Below are 17886 nucleotides of genomic sequence, written 5' to 3'. Positions count from 1 at the left end.
TGTTATGTTTATTTATTACATAGCAAAGATGAAACCTTAGAAAAATTTAAAGAATTTAAACTCGAGGTTGAAAATCAGCTTAAAACAACTATTAAAGTAGTTAGAATCGACAGAGGAGGCGAGTATGATGGTCCGTTCAATGAATTCTGTAAAGAACATGGAATAATCCATCAAACTACAGCTCCTTACTCACCAGAATCTAATGGAGTTGCTGAACGAAAAAATCGAACTCTAAAAGAGATGATGAATGCTATGTTGCAGGAATCTGGGTTACCCCAGAACATGTGGGGGGAAGCGTTTCTTACCACTAATTATATCCTCAACAAAATTCCACACAAAATAACTGGCAAAACTCCATATGAATTATGGAAAGGTAATTTACCTTCGTATAAATACCTCAAAGTGTGGGGGTGCCTGGCAAAAGTTGCGGTACCGCCACCAAAGAATGTCACTATTGGACCTAAAACAGTGGATTGCATCTTCATCGGATATGCACATAACAGTAATGCTTATCGATTTCTGGTACATAAATCTGAAATATCAGATATTCATGAAAATACAGTCATGGAATCAAGAAATGCATCTTTCTTTGAAAATATTTTTCCATATAGGGAAAAACAAGGTTCAAAACGAACTCGAGAAGAAAGAGACAATGACAAGAACTCAGAAACTGAGACAAGCGTCGAGATTTCTATAAATGATATTTCAGAAAATGAAGAAAAAGATGAACCTCGAAGAAGAAAAAGAGCTCGAAAGGAAAAATCTTTTGGAGAAGATTTCCTAATGGCATTTTTAGTAGAAAATGCTCCAAAAACTTTGGCAGAAGCCATGGCTTCACCAGAAGCTCCATTTTGGAACGAAGCTGTCAGGAGTGAATTAGATTCGATTATGCAAAATTATACGTATTACATAACGGATTTACCACCTGGCTGCAAAGCATTAGGGAATAAATGGATAATGACACGCAAACCTGGTGGAAAATACAAGTCTAGGCTTGTAGTTCAAGGATTCCGACAAAAAGAAGGCCTTGACTATTTTGATACATATTCTCCAGTGACGAGAATAACATCAATAAGACTGATGATAGCAATCGCAGCCTTAAGAGACCTAGAAATCCATCAAATGGATGTAAAAACTGCTTTTCTAAATGGTGATTTAGAAGAGGAAATTTACATGAAACAACCTGAAGGTTTTGTCATTCCCGGACAAGAAGACAAAGTATGTCGACTTGTAAAGTCTCTTTATGGGCTTAAACAAGCTCCTAAACAATGGCACGAAAAATTTGACAATACAATGATGTCAAATGGTTTCAAAATAAATGAATGTGACAAATGCATATACTACAAAACTACCAAAAATGCGTATGTTTTGCTATGTCTATATGTAGATGATATGCTCATTATTGGAAGCAATAAAGACATTATCAATCAAACTAAGAACATGCTCAAAGGGACATTTGAGATGAAAGACTTGGGATTAGTAGATGTAATTCTCGGGGTTAAAGTCACAAGAAATTCAAACGGAATTATCTTAACCCAATCTCATTATGCTCAAACAATATTAGAGAGATTTAAAAATTACTCTAATAGTACGGCAAAAACTCCATTAGATCCCCAAATGCACTTGACAAAGAATTCAGGTGAAGCGGTTTCACAAAACGAGTACGCACGTGTGATCGGAAGTCTCATGTACTTGACAAATTGTACTAGACCAGATCTAGCGCATGCAGTAAACGTACTTAGTCGATATACTAGTAATCCAGGTCATACACACTGGAAAGCTATAACGAGGGTACTCAATTACTTGCGCTACACCAAAGATTTTGGGCTTCACTATGGTAAATAACCAGCAGTTTTAGAAGGATACAGTGATGCTAACTGGATATCTGATTCTAAAAACTCAAAATCCACGAGTGGATATGTCTTTACACTAGGTGGAGCAGCAAAATCATGGAAATCTACCAAACAAACAGTGTTAGCCAGATCAACCATGGAATCTGAGTTCATAGCCTTAGACAAAGCAGCAGAAGAAGCTGAATGGCTTAGAAATTTTTTGGAAGATATTCCTATGTGGGAGAAACCTGTGCCAGCTATACGCATACATTGTGATAGTCAATCAGCTATAGCTCGGGCTGAGAATAATCTCTACAATGGTAAATCTCGTCACATCAGAAGACGACATAAAACTATTAGACAACTTATCTCAACTGGTGTAATTACAATAGACTACATCAAATCGGCTGACAACCTAGCGGATCCATTTACTAAAGGGTTGTCACAAGATGTTGTTGCTAAATCATCAAAAGGAATGGGTTTAAAGCCTATAACGAATGAGGATGCTTGATTGCAACCCTACCTATCATGACTGGAGATCCCAAGACGTAGGTTCAAAGGGAAAACAAAATCAAACAGAATCTAACCAAAGCACTTGAGATAAGTAGTCTCTTCCCAGCTCCTAAGATGATAAAAGTGCTAACAAATGTGTGAAGGATAAGCATAAGCTTTTAATGATTCCATAGCTTCTGAGAGGAGTATTACTCAATACTTTTCATGGTCAATCACCTAATGAGTGTGAAATGGGGCCGTTTCTAGGAGAATGAATGCAAGGCTATATTCTCTAAGTTCACTCATGAAAACCAGGAATAGTTCAGGGCCACAATGAACACAATAGAGAACTAAGTTCTACGAGAAAATGAAGCTGCGTTATGCCTGTTGTCTCGGTTTACATAAAACACTGGTTGGTTCAAGACATCATGTTCACCTTCTGGTAAAGTAAACCCGACAGATATTAACTATGAGTGGTTCAAGGCTTAAAAATGCCACCAACTCAAACACAGTGAATTTTTCGCAAACACTCTCGATAAGTCTGTCTAGTCTAGTCAGGATTAGAATAAGTATAGTTTTTTAGAGTCTATCGAGTCTGCATTTAGTCTGCATATGTATAGAGTCATTTCTATTCATGTTGGGGATTGTTGGACCAATTTATTAAGCCCAATGGCTTTAATAAAAAATTGGAAATGATGAAAAGAAATGGGCCTGCGGGAGTTAACTCAAGAAGCCTTTCATGACTTTAATGAAGGAGTTTTAAAAACATCCCACATCGGTTACATGAGGAGAAAACGAGCAGTATATATAAGTGTATACACTTACACTAGATTAAACGGCTCAGAGGAAGAGTGAGCTCCCACGCGCGCGCCGCCGCCGCCGTCCGGCTCGGCTCGGCTCGGCTCGGCTTGGCTCGGCTCGGGCGTGGGCTTGGGCTTGGGCTTGGGTGGGCCTTTGGCCCGATAAGAATTATTTTTTTGGACCAAGTTAAGCTCAACACTTTGCCATTTAAAATCTCAAAAACAACATGCATTTTATTTTAAAACGACAAGCAGTTTGTCTATAAAATAAAAACGTCATGCAGTTCATCCTCTCGAGATATTTAAACGAGATAAGAGAGAGAGAGAGAGAGAGCGAGTCTTGGGGAATAAGTTTGTAACTTAAACTTCCCGAGATCTTTGCCAAATCCCCACTAACATGCGCACGTTATGCAACAGTTACGGGAAGTCGCTCCTCGTCCATCCTTTTAAATACAACTCGTCTCTCTTCTCATTTCTCTAACTTTTTCCGTATCAAAATCCAACAGCAAAAATCCCTCTGCGTAAGTCTATTTTGCGAGAGTGTTTCGTAGAGTTTATAGTTCGATAGGGCGATCACGAGTGAAGCGTGATTCGTCTGCCATGGTTTTATCCTGGGACTCTATATTCGTACAGTTCCGTCTCACTAACGGAGCGAATATTTTGAGTTAAGGAAAGAGATCATATCTCGACTCCATGTCTCTTTGCGAATACGATTTCTTATCGTTCTTGTATTCGTCTTTACATTCGTATATTTCCTTAACATCGTTTCTTATTTTATCGTTTATGTCAGTCCGGTGTTCTGGCTTTTACAATTATTCCACTCACCTTCTTCCTCATGTACCAGAAAATTTGTAAATATAAAAGAAAATATATTCATTAGAGAGAAAAATCCTAAGTTACACGCAATTACCAAGTTTTAACCTATACATAACACAAGAAAGATGAGTAGCTTCTTGATCTTTCTCAAACTGCTTCATCTGTGTTTCATGCTTTGTGGCATCGAACTTCTATGCATCTCCCAAAAGAGCATAAGCTTCATCTCCAAGTGTACATTGAGGCATCGAAGTTCTCTGCCATTGCTGCCATTGCTGCCGTATAAAGCTTCATTGGTTTTTCTGTTTCAGATAAATATGTTCATGCCAAATTTAAGTCTACAATATACACATATGTACCAATGTACATGTGGACATTTGTAAACAAATATACACACGACATTTGCAAACCAGTGTACATGTGTACAGTTGACAAACACATGTACATATAGACAATGTTAAACTCCTATCTTTATTGCCCATCTTCTGTTTCATACATCAAATATTAGAGTTCTTTTGTCCATCTTTCTTTCTCCTCATGTATAAGAAAATTTTGTAAATACAATGAAGCTGACATTGTGTACACATCACCCAATGTATTCGTGTACACAAAAATAATACAAATATATATTGTATTATTTTAAAAATAAAACTATACACAAGTGGCTATTTTTGTGCACAAGTGCCTATTTTTGTGAACTATATTTGGTGAAACATACATACATGTGGATGCTATTTTTATTCACACATGTTAAACATTCAAATTCATAACAGATTTGTAAACAAAGATGAAACTACCAAGCTTGGTAGAAAAGATGAGGACTGGACAGAACGAGCAATTAGAACTTTCTTCATTAGGAGTTAAAAGAAGAAAAACTAAAGATGCAGCCTCTGAAAAGCAAGTCAAGTCAACCAAAAATACCAAGATTATAGTCGAATCAATAAGTTCTAATATATGTATAAAACAACAAGGGAAAAGAACTATTGAGAAGAGAAATGACCTTCCAAGAACAGTAGCAAGGGTTTAGGTAAGTATCAATCATCTTCTCCCTTTTTGGAAAACTCCATTAAATCAGTTAGTGACAGTAGTCGCATCCAAGAAGCATAATCGCTCCCTCTGCTCGTTGCTTCTGCTTCGTGTCGGAGAGTAATCAGAATCTGAAGTCGTAGCCTTGGCATCCGCAACCTGGCGGCGAGACACGGCGGTGGAGATACTCCGGCGCAGAGGATTCCATCTCCTGGTTGAGAGTGTAGGGAATGAGCAAAGGTTCCTCACCGTCGATTCTCTCTTTGCCCGTTTGTTTTTTCCGTGAAGCCATATTAGACAACCGTTTCCGTTGTCTTCTCAAACATGTCTCTGGGAGTGAACTATTTCACCTTTTTTTAGAAAAGTTTTATATTTTGTATCCTAAAAAGTTAAGAAAATGATAAGGTAAATATTAAATTCAGTTTACTCATTTTTTGGGTTCCACCATTTCAATTATTTTAAAATTTGAAAATATTAAACTGAAAAACAGCAACCAAACACAAACATCAAGTTGAACTTTAGTTAGGGAGTATCAAAGTAAATAACCACTAAGAAACTACCTTAGTAGTGGAAAATGTCTTAATATGTAATAAAAACACAAAAAGTGACTATTTGTGTTAATAACTCAAGTATTTAATAAGATAGAGCAAGAAAAAAAAAGTAAATAAAGAACGTGTAAGAGACTTAGACCGAAATGAGTGGATTCATGAGTAATTTTTTACCGGGTGCAGTCACTAACTTTATAAACATATATAACCAGATTTTGTGATTTTTGTGGGGTCAGCTGACCCCAATATAGTGTATGTAGATCCACCCCTGCTCCACAGTCAGGGGCGGTCCTGAATTACTCGGGGCCATAAACAACAAGATAAACGGGGCCCTGTTTATACTCAACATTATAGAAATATAATAACACATTCTTGTTCAAAACGATTTTAGTAGTTCAAAAGCAATGTAGTGTGAAAAGGCAAGAGAAGGAAGAAGAAATGTTGCAGTGAAAAATTAACATTTTTTATTCTTTTAATTAGTTGTGGGTCCCAGTTTACCTAAATATCTTCTATAGATTATTTTTCCTTTGCTTTTCTCGGCAACTTTTATCTGTTTATGAAAAAGCTACAAAAAATTAAACAACTGCATTGAAATTTTTTTAAAATTAGGGGCCCTATGGAAGTGGGAGCCCAAGGCCTATGTTTCAGTTTGCTTGGTTCACGGACGCCCCTGTCCACAGTAACCGTGCATGATGCGAAAAGATGGCAACTCCGGATCTACCTTCCCTGGCGGCGGTGAGACGGTTGGAGGTGTGGTGTGATGTGCGGAAGAGAGAGTTTCAAGCTCCAGTTCTCGGAGATGATGCGCAACAAGAAGTTTGATTTTCTAGCGCCGATGGTGACGAAGGTCGTGCTGGTGATTGAACTTGCAACTCTTGACGTCACCGTTCGGTGTTCTAGTCCCATTGTAGTCGCCGAGACCCAAGTTTCATTCTATACATGATGTTCGGTTTCAGGCTATGGAGTGGGATGGTGTTAGCTGGAGGCAGTGCCAGTCCGGCTACATATGACGCCTAAAGCGTACAAAAAAATTATGCCCCTTGAACATATTAATTTTTTACTATATTTGAAGTCCTTTTTAAAAGATTACTAAAATACTGTAAAATTTAGTATATTTTTAAAAATAAAAGACAAAATATTAAAAGGTAATCGTGAAAATAAATGTTTTAAAAAATCAATATACAATTTGAATATTAATTTATATTACTTCTTTGTTTCTTAACATTTCAATTTTTCTTTAAAAAAAACTAGACAATTTTAGAACAAAAGACGTATAAAGAAATGCAGCTATTCATGTGAAATTTTTTTTTTTGACAAGATAAGGCACTTTGTTCTCTTTTTTGACAAGATAAGGCACTTTGCACTTGAGGGACATATTGTTCCCTCTCTTCCCACTGTTGTTTTACAGAGTTACCCCTCAGCCTTGGTTAAGGAAAAGACACGGATGTTCACATATTTATAATATAAAATCTTGTCCATATTGTGGGGACCAAATATGTTTCCTTAGAGGAGTTATTAAGGTTGGTTTCTAGGATAGAGGGAGACATAATAGCCGTTGGATGGATCTCGATCTAATGGTGGGGGGTTGTTATGTATGTAAGGAGTAGGTTTTGTATTAAATGCTTGTGTGTCGTTGCTTTCGGCGTGAGGAACGCACTGCAGGAGAAAGGTGAGCTTAGCATTCATCTTGGGACTGATATAGATCTGGGGATTCCTCAACATTGCTAACGTGTCGTTAAATTATTAATCTTGAACGAAACAGGATTGGAGACATGGACGAGCAGTGTTTGGTTCTAAGCGGAGACTGGGTCTGTGGAGATGGAGGTAAATGGGATTTTGTCATTGAGAAGCATCAGATCGGTCGTATGGTGGCGGTTTACGAGGGTATTGGTTTCCAGGAACTTAAAAGAAATGTTCTCCGTGAGTTTAAAATGGATGAAGCGCAGTTCAGTGTTACGTTGAGCTACTGGCCACCAACAAGTCTGGAGCTTGCGACTGGGATTAGGACCCCACCGGTGCTGGTTACTAGTGATGGAGGTGTGAAGTATTTCTGCCAACACTTGAAAGTGAAAGGTGCGATGAATCTGTTTGCTCGGTTTGAAGCGTTAAAGAAGGTTGTGGACACTGATGTTGTGGATGATTCTGGTATGGGGTTTGTGTCACCCGATGCGGCCAAGTTTTTGTCACCAGATACTGCAAAGTTCCCTAACGGTTCCTCGAAGAAGGGGTTATGGCCATCTGCTGCTTCAAAGACGAAGGTCATAAACCTTGCTGATGATGTTGATTTTGTACGGGAGGTAGAGAAAGTATAAGAAAAATTAATGGGTGAAAGCCATGAAGGAGAAAGCAGCAAAGATGTGGGTGATAGTAGTTACAGTGCGGAGACCGAGGCAGAAGGAACTTTGGAAGAAGATGTGGAGGAGATAGAAGTGAGGCCAAGGGGTTATGACAGGGAGTTTTGGGAACCGCTTTTAGGTGGCGACTATGGTGGTTCCGATGCTGTTAATGTTGTGTTCAACGAGGATGAGATTGTTGAAGGGCTGAAGAAAAAGACAGGGCCAGGATCATACTTTTGTGATACCGGAAGTGCTTTTGACCACTATGTTGAGGTTGGTGGCCAAGGCGGAGGTGAAAGGGAAGCACACATGATGAAGCCAGAGGATTGTAATCCTTGGAATGGAGGCGGGAGTGAGGATGCTGTAGGTGGAAACATGAGCGCTAAACCAACACGTAAGCTTGCAGATATTGACGATGAGGAGTTTGACATCCCCCCAATGTTTGATGATACAGAATACGACGCTGCAGAAATCCCCGACATGGATGTTGATGTAAATGACGGCCAAATAGTTGTGGAGAAAGTGTTTGGTAGTAAGCAAGATTGTCAGATCGCTCTCGCGATATATGCAATTAAGAAGCAGTTCAAGTTTACTCAGACAAGGACGAAAGTTGGTTCTTTTGTGGTGGAGTGTCCAGATAAAAGGTGTGAATGGCGTGTGACAGCACATGAAATAAGGGGTTGTGGTTTCTATGAGATAAGGAAGGCGCAGCTTGATCATATCTGCCCCATTGAATTCAGACAGGGCTACAAGTCGAGAGCAACATCTCGGGTTATTGCAGCAGTGTACAAGGCAAAGTTCGGAGACCCGGGTAAGGCACCAGTGGCTCGTGATTTGCAGAAACTTCTTTTGGAGGACCTCCGTGTAAATGCCTCTTACATGAAGTGCTATAGGGCGAAGGACAAAGCAATATTAAGTGTGCGAGGGTCCGATGAGGACGCCTATTTGAAGCTGCCAGAGTATCTTCACATGCTCAAGCTTGCCAATCCTGGTACAATTGCTGATTTGGAGACAGATGTAGATGAAGATGGTGATGAACGTTTCATGTACTTGTTTCTCGCATTTGGTGCTTCCATCAGTGGGTTCAGGAAGCTAAGGCATGTTTTGGTGATAGATGGTACACATCTAAGTGGAAAGTATAAAGGTGTTTTGTTAACCGCCAGTGGTCAGGATGCAAATTTTCAGATCTTTCCTTTAGCATTTGTTGTTGTGGACAGTGAGGATGAGGATGCGTGGACATGGTTTTTGCAAAAAGTTGAGAGGATTTTGTGGGATTCTCCTACGCTTGCCATAATATCTGACAGGGCTGTTTGTATTTCCAATGCAGTGAGTAAGATTTATCCTCAAGCAAAGCATGGAGCTTGCATAGTTCATTTGGCTAGGAATGTGAACTCTAGGTTCTCTAGCAAACACTTAGCGCAAATGGTGACGGCTGCAGCGATGGCCCATATGCCTAAAGAGTACAAAGAACTCTATGCGAAGATCCGTGCCACTAACAGTGCATGCGGGGTATATCTTGGTAAGATTGGTGTTGCTAAATGGTCCCGCGCTAATTTCACCGGTGAAAGGTATAACATCATGACTAGCAATATTGCTAAGCAGCTGAACAAAGCGCTTTTGGAAGGGAGGGGGGCGAACATTTATGAGTTGGTAAAGTTTATTCAGAGGATAATGACGAGGTGGTTTAGTGCTAGGAGGAAAAAATCAGAGAAACACAGAGGGGCTGTGAGTGTGGAAGTGGACAAAGAGATGACAAAAAACATGGCAACTGTTAAAGGAAGTAGCATAAATGCTGTGAATAACTGGACGAGCCAGATAGTGGGAAAATTTAGCAAATCAGATAAGGTAATGCTTGCTGAGAAGAAGTGTAGTTGTAAGTATTTTGATAATATCAAAATTCCTTGCGGACATGCGATGCTGGCAGCGGACGGGCTTGGAGTGCCTTACGATACATTGTGCGGGCATTGGTACAAGACAACGGTGTGGCGAGAGACATATGCAAGGGTGATCAGTCCAGAGGAAGACCCAAGGGATGTTGACATACCTGAAGAGGTTAGTAGTATGGTTGTGTACCCTCCAATCACAAAAAGGCAAGCTGGACGTCGTCGCAAGACACGCATCCCATCGACTGGGGAGATACGGGTGAGGTTACGTTTTGTATATAAAGATATTTTGGTTTGAATTGCTGTTTGGGTGATGGTGTTGTTGTGATCATGTAGGTTCCAAAGAAGAAACTTGTGCAGAACAGGTGTGGTAGGTGTGGAGGGTATGGGCACAATCGCACGAACTGCGCCAACCCCATCTAATAGTTTGTTTTGGAAGATTTTTTTGTTGTGGATCATTTGCTGGTTGGTTGGAAAGACATGCTTGGTGTTCTAAATGGCCCTTTTTCGGAGATTGAAAAACTATTGTGGCGCTTCTCTGTATTTTGCAACTTATGTTAGTTGTTCTTGTAGTTGTTGTTGGGTTCTACGGTTTAAGAGCAAACTTAACGGAGCAAACTTTACGAAGTTGTGAACGAATTTTTTTGAATTTTATTTATCTGTGGACGTGTACAAGTTTGATTGCACATCTTTTTAAGTTAAATTATCACACGAATTTTTACGAAGTTAAATTATATGTGGACGTGGACAAATGTTTATGAAGATTCATATAGTGTGAGTAGGATGATACATGTGATAAGGCTAACAAGTTGATGAACTTAACGAAACTGCGAAATGGGCATGATGATTCGAACGTTTAAAGCGTAGATAGAAAAGAGCATTACATTACAAAACACAAGAGTTAATGGATGCAGAAAGAGTTGTCCATAAAACATAAGCAGGGTGATACATTTGTTGGAGTAAACAAACTAAATAGATCGGGGACTAGTTAGTGATCTTGGCGTAAATCCATGCCATTGTTCCGACTGCAATGGCTGCAACAGCAATGTTGATAAGTTGTGCCCGAGAGTTATTTGCATCGGAGGGCTGATTGGGTGACTGTAGGGTATCTTCTGTGGCAATAGTTGAGTTGTCGTTTGTCCCTGAGCTAGTAGCTTTGTCAGCAATCAGACTATTGAGCTGAATGAAGGCTTTGTCGAATTGTATTGCCTGTTTTTCGAGACGTTATGTAGTGTAGATCTTGAATGAGTCCACATCTTCCTTTAGCTGATTATGTTTAGCATCTACCATGTTAACCTCGTCAACAATGGCCTCGTCAACCCATTTGAACAAGTAGTGCTCTGTTTTCCTCTGAAAGTTACAAGAAAAGACTAGTCCAGTACATTGGCGCTAGGAACTAGCAGCAGTGTGTTAAGAAAAGTTGTTGGAGCATACTTGTACGCCTAATTTGCATCGGTAAAACCTTCGGAAGAGATTCTCCTTCGTCTGAGCCCCGTATGTAGTCAGCTTCGATCCACACCAACAGATAGTTGGGATGCCAACAGTTTGACTCCTTGTGTTGGATAGTGAGGAAGATGAGGAAGAGCTCATGTTTGCGTATTTGTTTGAGAATTTTCTAAAAACAAGAGGAAGACGTAAAAGGAGAATATGAAATCAGATCTGGCTAGGGATTTTGGTAGGTGAGATTATTAAATGGAAACGAACTTTTGTTTGAGTTCCGGCTGCATTTTGGAGGAGGTTAACCAAAAAAAGTTTCATTATATTTGTTGGTCTTGCAAAATCAATTCGAGGAAATCGAATATTCTACATTAACCGGTTGGTCTGTTTGTCGACGTGAAAGTATGTTTATGTGGATGTGGATCTAATATGTAAGAATGCATCATCCACAATTGACGTGACCATATTCTAAGCTATAGAAACACAATAAAAGGTAAGTAGTAAGCATAAGAAAGTTTAGATAGAGTTTGAAAGTGATAGAGAGCGTTAAGTTTTTGACAGAAACATGACGAAGAGCACTGCGTTACAACAGAAGCAGAATCCGAAAACTCCCAAATAGTACACAAAAAAGGGGAGGGAAATAGGTGATATCGTCTAAGCATCAGTGAAGCGTGCAGCATAATAAGAAGGCAAGACAATGGTCTTGTAGATGTCCATCGCATACTGCTTGCGTATGTTGTCCACAATGCAATCTGTGATGCTGCTCATCTGAGGGGGTGGGTCACCATGGGCGTGCATCTCTAGGAACTTCATACTGACAGGTCCGCAGTCACCATAGCGAGTGTTTGTGTACAGGTCTGGAATGCGTTTCCACATAAACGGCTTCAGTCCACGGAATTGGGTATGCTCACACATAGCGACTTTCTTGACAACGTAAGGAAGAGAATCGACCAAAGGCTTCATGAACTTCGCGACTCGCCTGACGCCGTATAAAGAAGGAATATGATCAAGTATTTCAACCAACCCCAAGTCTAGGTTGATTGCTAGGCCCACCCAGTGAGAGTCGTTCCAGAGCATAGGAGTGTAGATTGTGTGGACATCTTCCATCCACTTCTGACCGGGAAGGAGAACAATGTCGACCAAATTAGCATCCCAGACGAAAGTGTTTTTCTTTCTAGACTTGCTGAAATCGACATGGTTGTCCTGAATAATTTTTGCTAGAAAGGGTGGGGCGAAGGCTGCATGTTCCCTTTGTAGTATGTCTGAGTGTCGCGCGGAAAGCATGTGAACAAGCAATTCCATTTGCTGTGGGAAAACTGACCGTGAGTTTTTAAACAGCATTGAGACCAGGAAAAAAGAATCAGAGATCAGGACTTACATAGGTTGTTGTCCATTGCTTTGGTTCTGCTAATTGGAGAAGAGATTTGTTGGAAAATTCAAATTCAAACCGGGTAGTATGGTATCTGCGATGCAAAAAGGATTGATAGGATATGAGGAACAATGTGAACATGTAATAAGAGTGGTTCAGTGTTAGCAAAACTTACACGTTAATGTTTGTTTTAAGAATTTTCTCAAACAGGTCCCATTCCATCTGTGGGAGTGGGCTGATGAGGGCTATAGCAGGAACAAGTGGAGAACTGAATAATTCTTTGGCCAGATGGTTCTCTTCCATACATGGAACGTGCCTCAGGGGGTCTTTTGTCTGTGTGAGGTCGATAACTGCCTCATCATCACCCTGAGACTGTAATGTTTACATAGCAACATGTAATTAACATGATGAACACAGAGGAATTGTGAGTGTGGAAGTGGACAAAGGGATGGAAAAAACGATACCTCATCAGCTGGTGAAGGTACGATTGTTGGACGTCCTATCACTGGTGGAGAGGTTAAAGCTGTGGCTGCAAAAGCATTGGGTGTGGCTGTGTGAGAGAGGAAACCTAAACCACTATCATTACGCTTAGCCGCTGAGGTAAGTGGTGTAAAAGGCAGTGGTGACAATCGTAACGGAATATCTGGCGCAGAAGATGGACCAATTGTAGAGTCGAATATTGGTGGGTTGGAAAGAGGTGGGTCTGGGGAGATGGGATCATATATCCTGAGACCATGACATAGAATGTGATGAATCTCGGGGCTGTTGGGGTGTCTGTGAGGATGAGGTGGAACGATGGGCTGGTTAGGTTCCTCCGGAGCAGGAGTTGTCTGGATGTCGTCCTCAGGAATCGTGTTGGTGGTATTCTCGTCAGGAGGGATCATCTCAGAGTCTGGGTTGTGGTCAGGGGATGTGTGGATGGGGGTGTGGTTGTGGTCGGAAAGGCCGTGGACAGTTGGTGTGTGGATGGTTTCCACACGACCAGGGAAGCTGAAAGGAGTAGGGGTGCGTGGGCGCGAGTCGTTTGGAGTCATTTGAAGAGGAGTGTTCAGGCTTACAGAAGCCTGACGTTGTAGATAAACTGCATACTGACTTATGATAGGTGACTGGCTGGATGGTTGCTCATCTGTCTCCATTGCATCCACATCCTACAACCGTAACAAAACAGACTGTGTAAGCAATAATAAGTGAAAGTTTTTCCAATGTATGAGAAACAGAGTTTGATTGAACAAAACCTTATCAGTTGGATGATCATCATCGAGTGGTGGTGCCTGATCAGGCTGATGTTGATGGTGAGATGTGTCGGGAGCATCCTAAAATAATAATTTTAAAGGTGAAGTCATTAAAGAACTCTTTGGTTTATTAAAAAAGTATGGGTCGATATGAAGAACAAAAACTAGAAAAAAAATACCTGATGGATTGGTGCTTCATGTCTAGCCTTATGAGATGTCGCGGGTTTCTTGCTACGGGATATAAGTGTATGGAATGATCTTTGCATTGGATGAGATATCTTCTTCTTTTTTTTGCAAGAGTTTGTGCAGCTGCTTCATCTGCTTTTGAAGTTTCAACACCATTTCCGAGAGCTGTTCGTTGGTGAAACTGGCGACACTTGAACGTGTAAAGTACGAACAGATGCGCCTTTGCTTCCTTGAGGACGTCTCCTTCTTGATGACCTTCTTTGGTTTGAGAGATTGCTTAACCCGAGTCGGAAACATGCCCTTTCGATGACCACGAGCTTTAGGCTTATTTAGCAAAGGCTCGGTTGTGACACCAGCTGGCCACATCCCTTTGTTGAAAGTGAACTGATCAGCTATCAATTGTTCCATGTATATTACACAGTCATCCTTGGGGTCGTTGGGCCACTCTCCCCAGCCAGACTGCGGTTGGCTTTCAATAGGTATAATCGGTGAGACAGCAAGCTGAGACAGTGGAGCGTGCATAAGTGAATTAAACATTTTATGTTCAATGTAAAGGCAGTAAGATATAATAACATGATGACTTACATCCGAGGAGAATTCAACACGGCGGATACTGATAGAATCGATAGATTTGTGTTGTGGTAGATAACCATCTTCTAAGTCCATGAGTGTGCGCTGGTCGGGTTGAGCAGGAATGAAAGATAATAGCTGGGGGATGGCGCGAAATGCCACCAATTGAAATGTCAAAGGGAAGCCTTGAAGTCTGAAAGAGTCTTGTTTGAGCTTTCGAACAAGCCAAGAAACAGGATCGTTGCTGTTTTTGAGAGACGGTTTGGGTGGTTTCATGCATGAGATGGTCTTCACGAATGATTTTCTGCCCCAACGAAAGGCAAAGAAAGTTTTGAGATTTTTAAGCATCTTGACATATCGAGGAGTGGTGCGTGCTGGTTGTTTGTGAGCAATGAGAACACCGTCGACAATGATGAATAAAGCTATATGTATCTTCTTCCAATGATCCATCTTCTTATCCTCTTCAAGCATCAGACAAAGTTCGGCAATCGTTACCATCGTCTTCTTCCCAAACAGTCTCTTCCAGACTTCGTCTTTTCCCGCAACAACTGACTTTGCGGTGTCGGGGTGATATCCTTCAGGGAAAGAGGAGCAATTCAGACCAGTTACAGTCCCAAACTCTTGAAGACCATAGCGGAGAGGGTTCCCACCAAAAACAGACCAAAGCGTATTTTTGGGTAGACAGATAAGCTGGCGAGTGAGAAACGAGTGAATTAGCTTAGCAGATACTGGACATTGACGGGCTGGTATGTCGAAAAGCTTTCCGAAACAAGACTCTCGAATTATTTGGAACTCCTTGGTGTCTCTAAGAACATGACGAAGGAAGGGGAGGATCTCCGGTGAGGAGTAGATGTTAAGACGCTTTGTTGGGAATCGATCTGTCGCAAATAATCGTGGCGGGAGACGTAGATCTGGTTGAAAAGATCCTGAAATTTGGAGCAGGGCAAGTAATTAGTCTCCTAATTTTGACAACCAGACAAAACACGGTTTCACTGGCGTAGATCTGGTGGCAAAGACCCTCTCATAATTTTGAAAAATTATTGGATGTAAAAATGAAAAGGAGGAGGAACAAATGCTGACCTGAAGCGTCTTGCGGTGAATCCGGTTCCGGTGTCGCCGTGGGTTTCTTCTTGGCCTTCCTTTTCGTCATTGTGTTTCCTTGAATCCGGTGTCACCAACGGAAACGATACAGAGAAAGATAAGAAATAGAGAGCTTTTCGAGAAATTAGGGTTGGGGATTTAGGAAAGAGAAAAGTGGTTTCTGTGTATTTTCTAATTTCCGACAGAACCCTGAAGAGTTGAAAAATATTATAAAAATATAATCATGGTTAGGTGTCTTTGGTTAGTCTTACTTTAATGTGGTCAACATTAAAGGTATGCAAGACAATAACCACACATAAAGTGCTCCTCAAGTGGGAAGTACCTGTTTATGTAATACATAAGACATAAAGTGTCTTAGGAAGTAAAAATTTCCAATAACTATTCATATGAAGATCAATAAAAAATGTTGATATTCATATGAAGAGTAGTCAAAAATGAAACGTGTAAGTGTAATATGAATAATTGATATTTGAGTTAATTGTTATAACTTCACTTGTTCACACATGTATTATAAGCTGATAAAATAAGAGACGTCTAGAGAAATAATTAAGTTACGTTAACTTAAATAACTTATCTAATAACATAACTACATTTAATACATCCCACTATATAAAAGAGACTAATTTTGGATGTTATAAAAGGTGCCACATGTGCAAAATATTCTCAACCATTCATTCTGCCAGATCATCGCAGACTGGGCTTGGAATAAAAAAGTTAAGTTACCTTCCCAGCCCATTTAAACCATTTCGCAGCCCATAAAAAGTATGTTGATACGGGTCGGATTGTATCGGGAGTCTCGATCCCGTTTCTCTAAAATACAAAGCTAGACCTGATATCAGACCCTAGGAAAACTCATTCACTATCTTCACAGCCAATTTCCAGCCCTCTCTTCGTCGTACCCTACTTCTCAGTAACGGCTTCACCTCACTTAAATCTGAAGCCATTAAACCTTGCAATCAATCTCTGTTAACTCGACCCCCACTACGTCTCATTACTTCAAACCCTTCATCCTCTTCAGCTTCTTCGCGATTTTCGAACCTAGAAATAAGCATCTCTGGCTTGATGGTTCCCACAGATTCATCGCTCCTCTCTACCCTTAAATCAGACACACCCGAGCAAGAACGATGGCCTCTTCCAAGATCTTTCTTTCCAAGCAGAAGCCAGGGCGTGTACTCGGACCGTTGTCACACGTCTACTCTGATTTGATTTTGCTAAGAAAGGAATGTCAAGAAGGCTTGTGAACTAATGGGCGTCTGATATGCTTCTCTTTGATGATCATGTATCTATAGCAGTTAATGTCTTAGTCTTTGTTGTTATGTCGTCTATGTTTACAATGTATTCCTACTGATTACAAATCTCTTTTTTTGCAGTCCTCTCTCATCCAAACATCTGTATATGTTCATCGCCTAAACACATTCCAAGATCTTCTTAGGGAGGTAACTATGAACGAGCTTAATGGCTTCGATGTGGCAAGAAGCAACAATCATTTCAAGATTGTAATTCCGCTGTTGTAGCCATCCGTCTTAACGAGTTTAGAAAGATGGTTGAAGTGCCAGCGGTTGCTAATCCAATCCCTACTGAGATGTTCAGGTTCCGAAATGTTGAGCAAATCATGTCTTTAGCTAATACTAACTTCGAGCTGCCATGTAAGTCTTCACCAGCCTTACTATGTCTGTAGTCATAACTTAAATATTCAGACATCTCATACCATATAACCATATCTTATAGACATCATTGGTGAGGTATGCGATATCAGGATCACAGTCAGACAATGTTAACATCCGAGTATATAAGTAATATCTCTGACCAACTATTACTCAGTGTTTTTTAATATGTATCTTTATAACCAGAGCTGATATTTACTTAAAAAACCACGTCCTTACTTGGCAGGGATGCAACTTTGTGCGTAAGCGTTTTTGACAGTGTTGCTGAGCTCCTCCACAAGAGGCTGGAAGCTGGTGTTGTCCATCCAAAAGTGATGGTAGCAACCAACATCAACCCCAACTTTGTAGGAGGTGAGCAGTTTTTGTATTATATTTAGACAAATTCACGTTTTTTATGTTTCAAACCAAGAAAAAAAGTTCAAAAAATGATCTGCAGGTCGACTTTACCTCAATGCTATTTCTGGGACATTTTTTATTTTGACAATGAGGTGGCCGCAAGCCGGAATCTATTTGAGGAGTACTTAAATTATCTCTCATACTTTTAAAGCGAAGTGTACACATGTCGTTGTCCATATTCTTAGTACATACCATTTCCAG

General features: G+C 40.4%; 3 protein-coding genes across 3 annotated transcripts; 1 reads left to right on the top strand and 2 right to left on the bottom strand.

Annotated features, from left to right (window-relative positions):
* The first annotated feature begins 7832 nt into the window (after positions 1-7832).
* LOC103833970 lies at positions 7833-10153 on the top strand. Its single transcript, XM_033275898.1, has 2 exons — positions 7833-9989; positions 10067-10153. The coding sequence occupies exons 1-2, from the start codon at positions 7833-7835 to the stop codon at positions 10151-10153; spliced, it is 2244 nt and encodes a 747-aa protein (XP_033131789.1).
* Positions 10154-10714: 561 nt separating this feature from the next.
* On the bottom strand, positions 10715-11320 carry LOC103833971 (uncharacterized protein At4g04775-like). Its single transcript, XM_033275897.1, has 3 exons — positions 11165-11320; positions 11018-11080; positions 10715-10939 (listed from the first exon to the last, which is right to left on the bottom strand). The coding sequence occupies exons 1-3, from the start codon at positions 11318-11320 to the stop codon at positions 10715-10717; spliced, it is 444 nt and encodes a 147-aa protein (XP_033131788.1).
* A 501-nt stretch (positions 11321-11821) lies between these two features.
* LOC103833972 lies at positions 11822-15674 on the bottom strand. Its single transcript, XM_009110017.2, has 8 exons — positions 15605-15674; positions 14540-15450; positions 14108-14455; positions 13772-13849; positions 13001-13684; positions 12712-12908; positions 12546-12630; positions 11822-12472 (listed from the first exon to the last, which is right to left on the bottom strand). The coding sequence occupies exons 1-8, from the start codon at positions 15672-15674 to the stop codon at positions 11822-11824; spliced, it is 3024 nt and encodes a 1007-aa protein (XP_009108265.2).
* Between the last annotated feature and the right edge of the window lie 2212 nt (positions 15675-17886).

Source organism: Brassica rapa, chromosome A07 (assembly GCF_000309985.2).
Source record: "Brassica rapa cultivar Chiifu-401-42 chromosome A07, CAAS_Brap_v3.01, whole genome shotgun sequence".
Lineage (NCBI taxonomy): Eukaryota > Viridiplantae > Streptophyta > Magnoliopsida > Brassicales > Brassicaceae > Brassica > Brassica rapa.
Note: the sequence above shows the minus strand (reverse complement) of the source record. Positions and strands in the feature narration are given on the sequence as shown.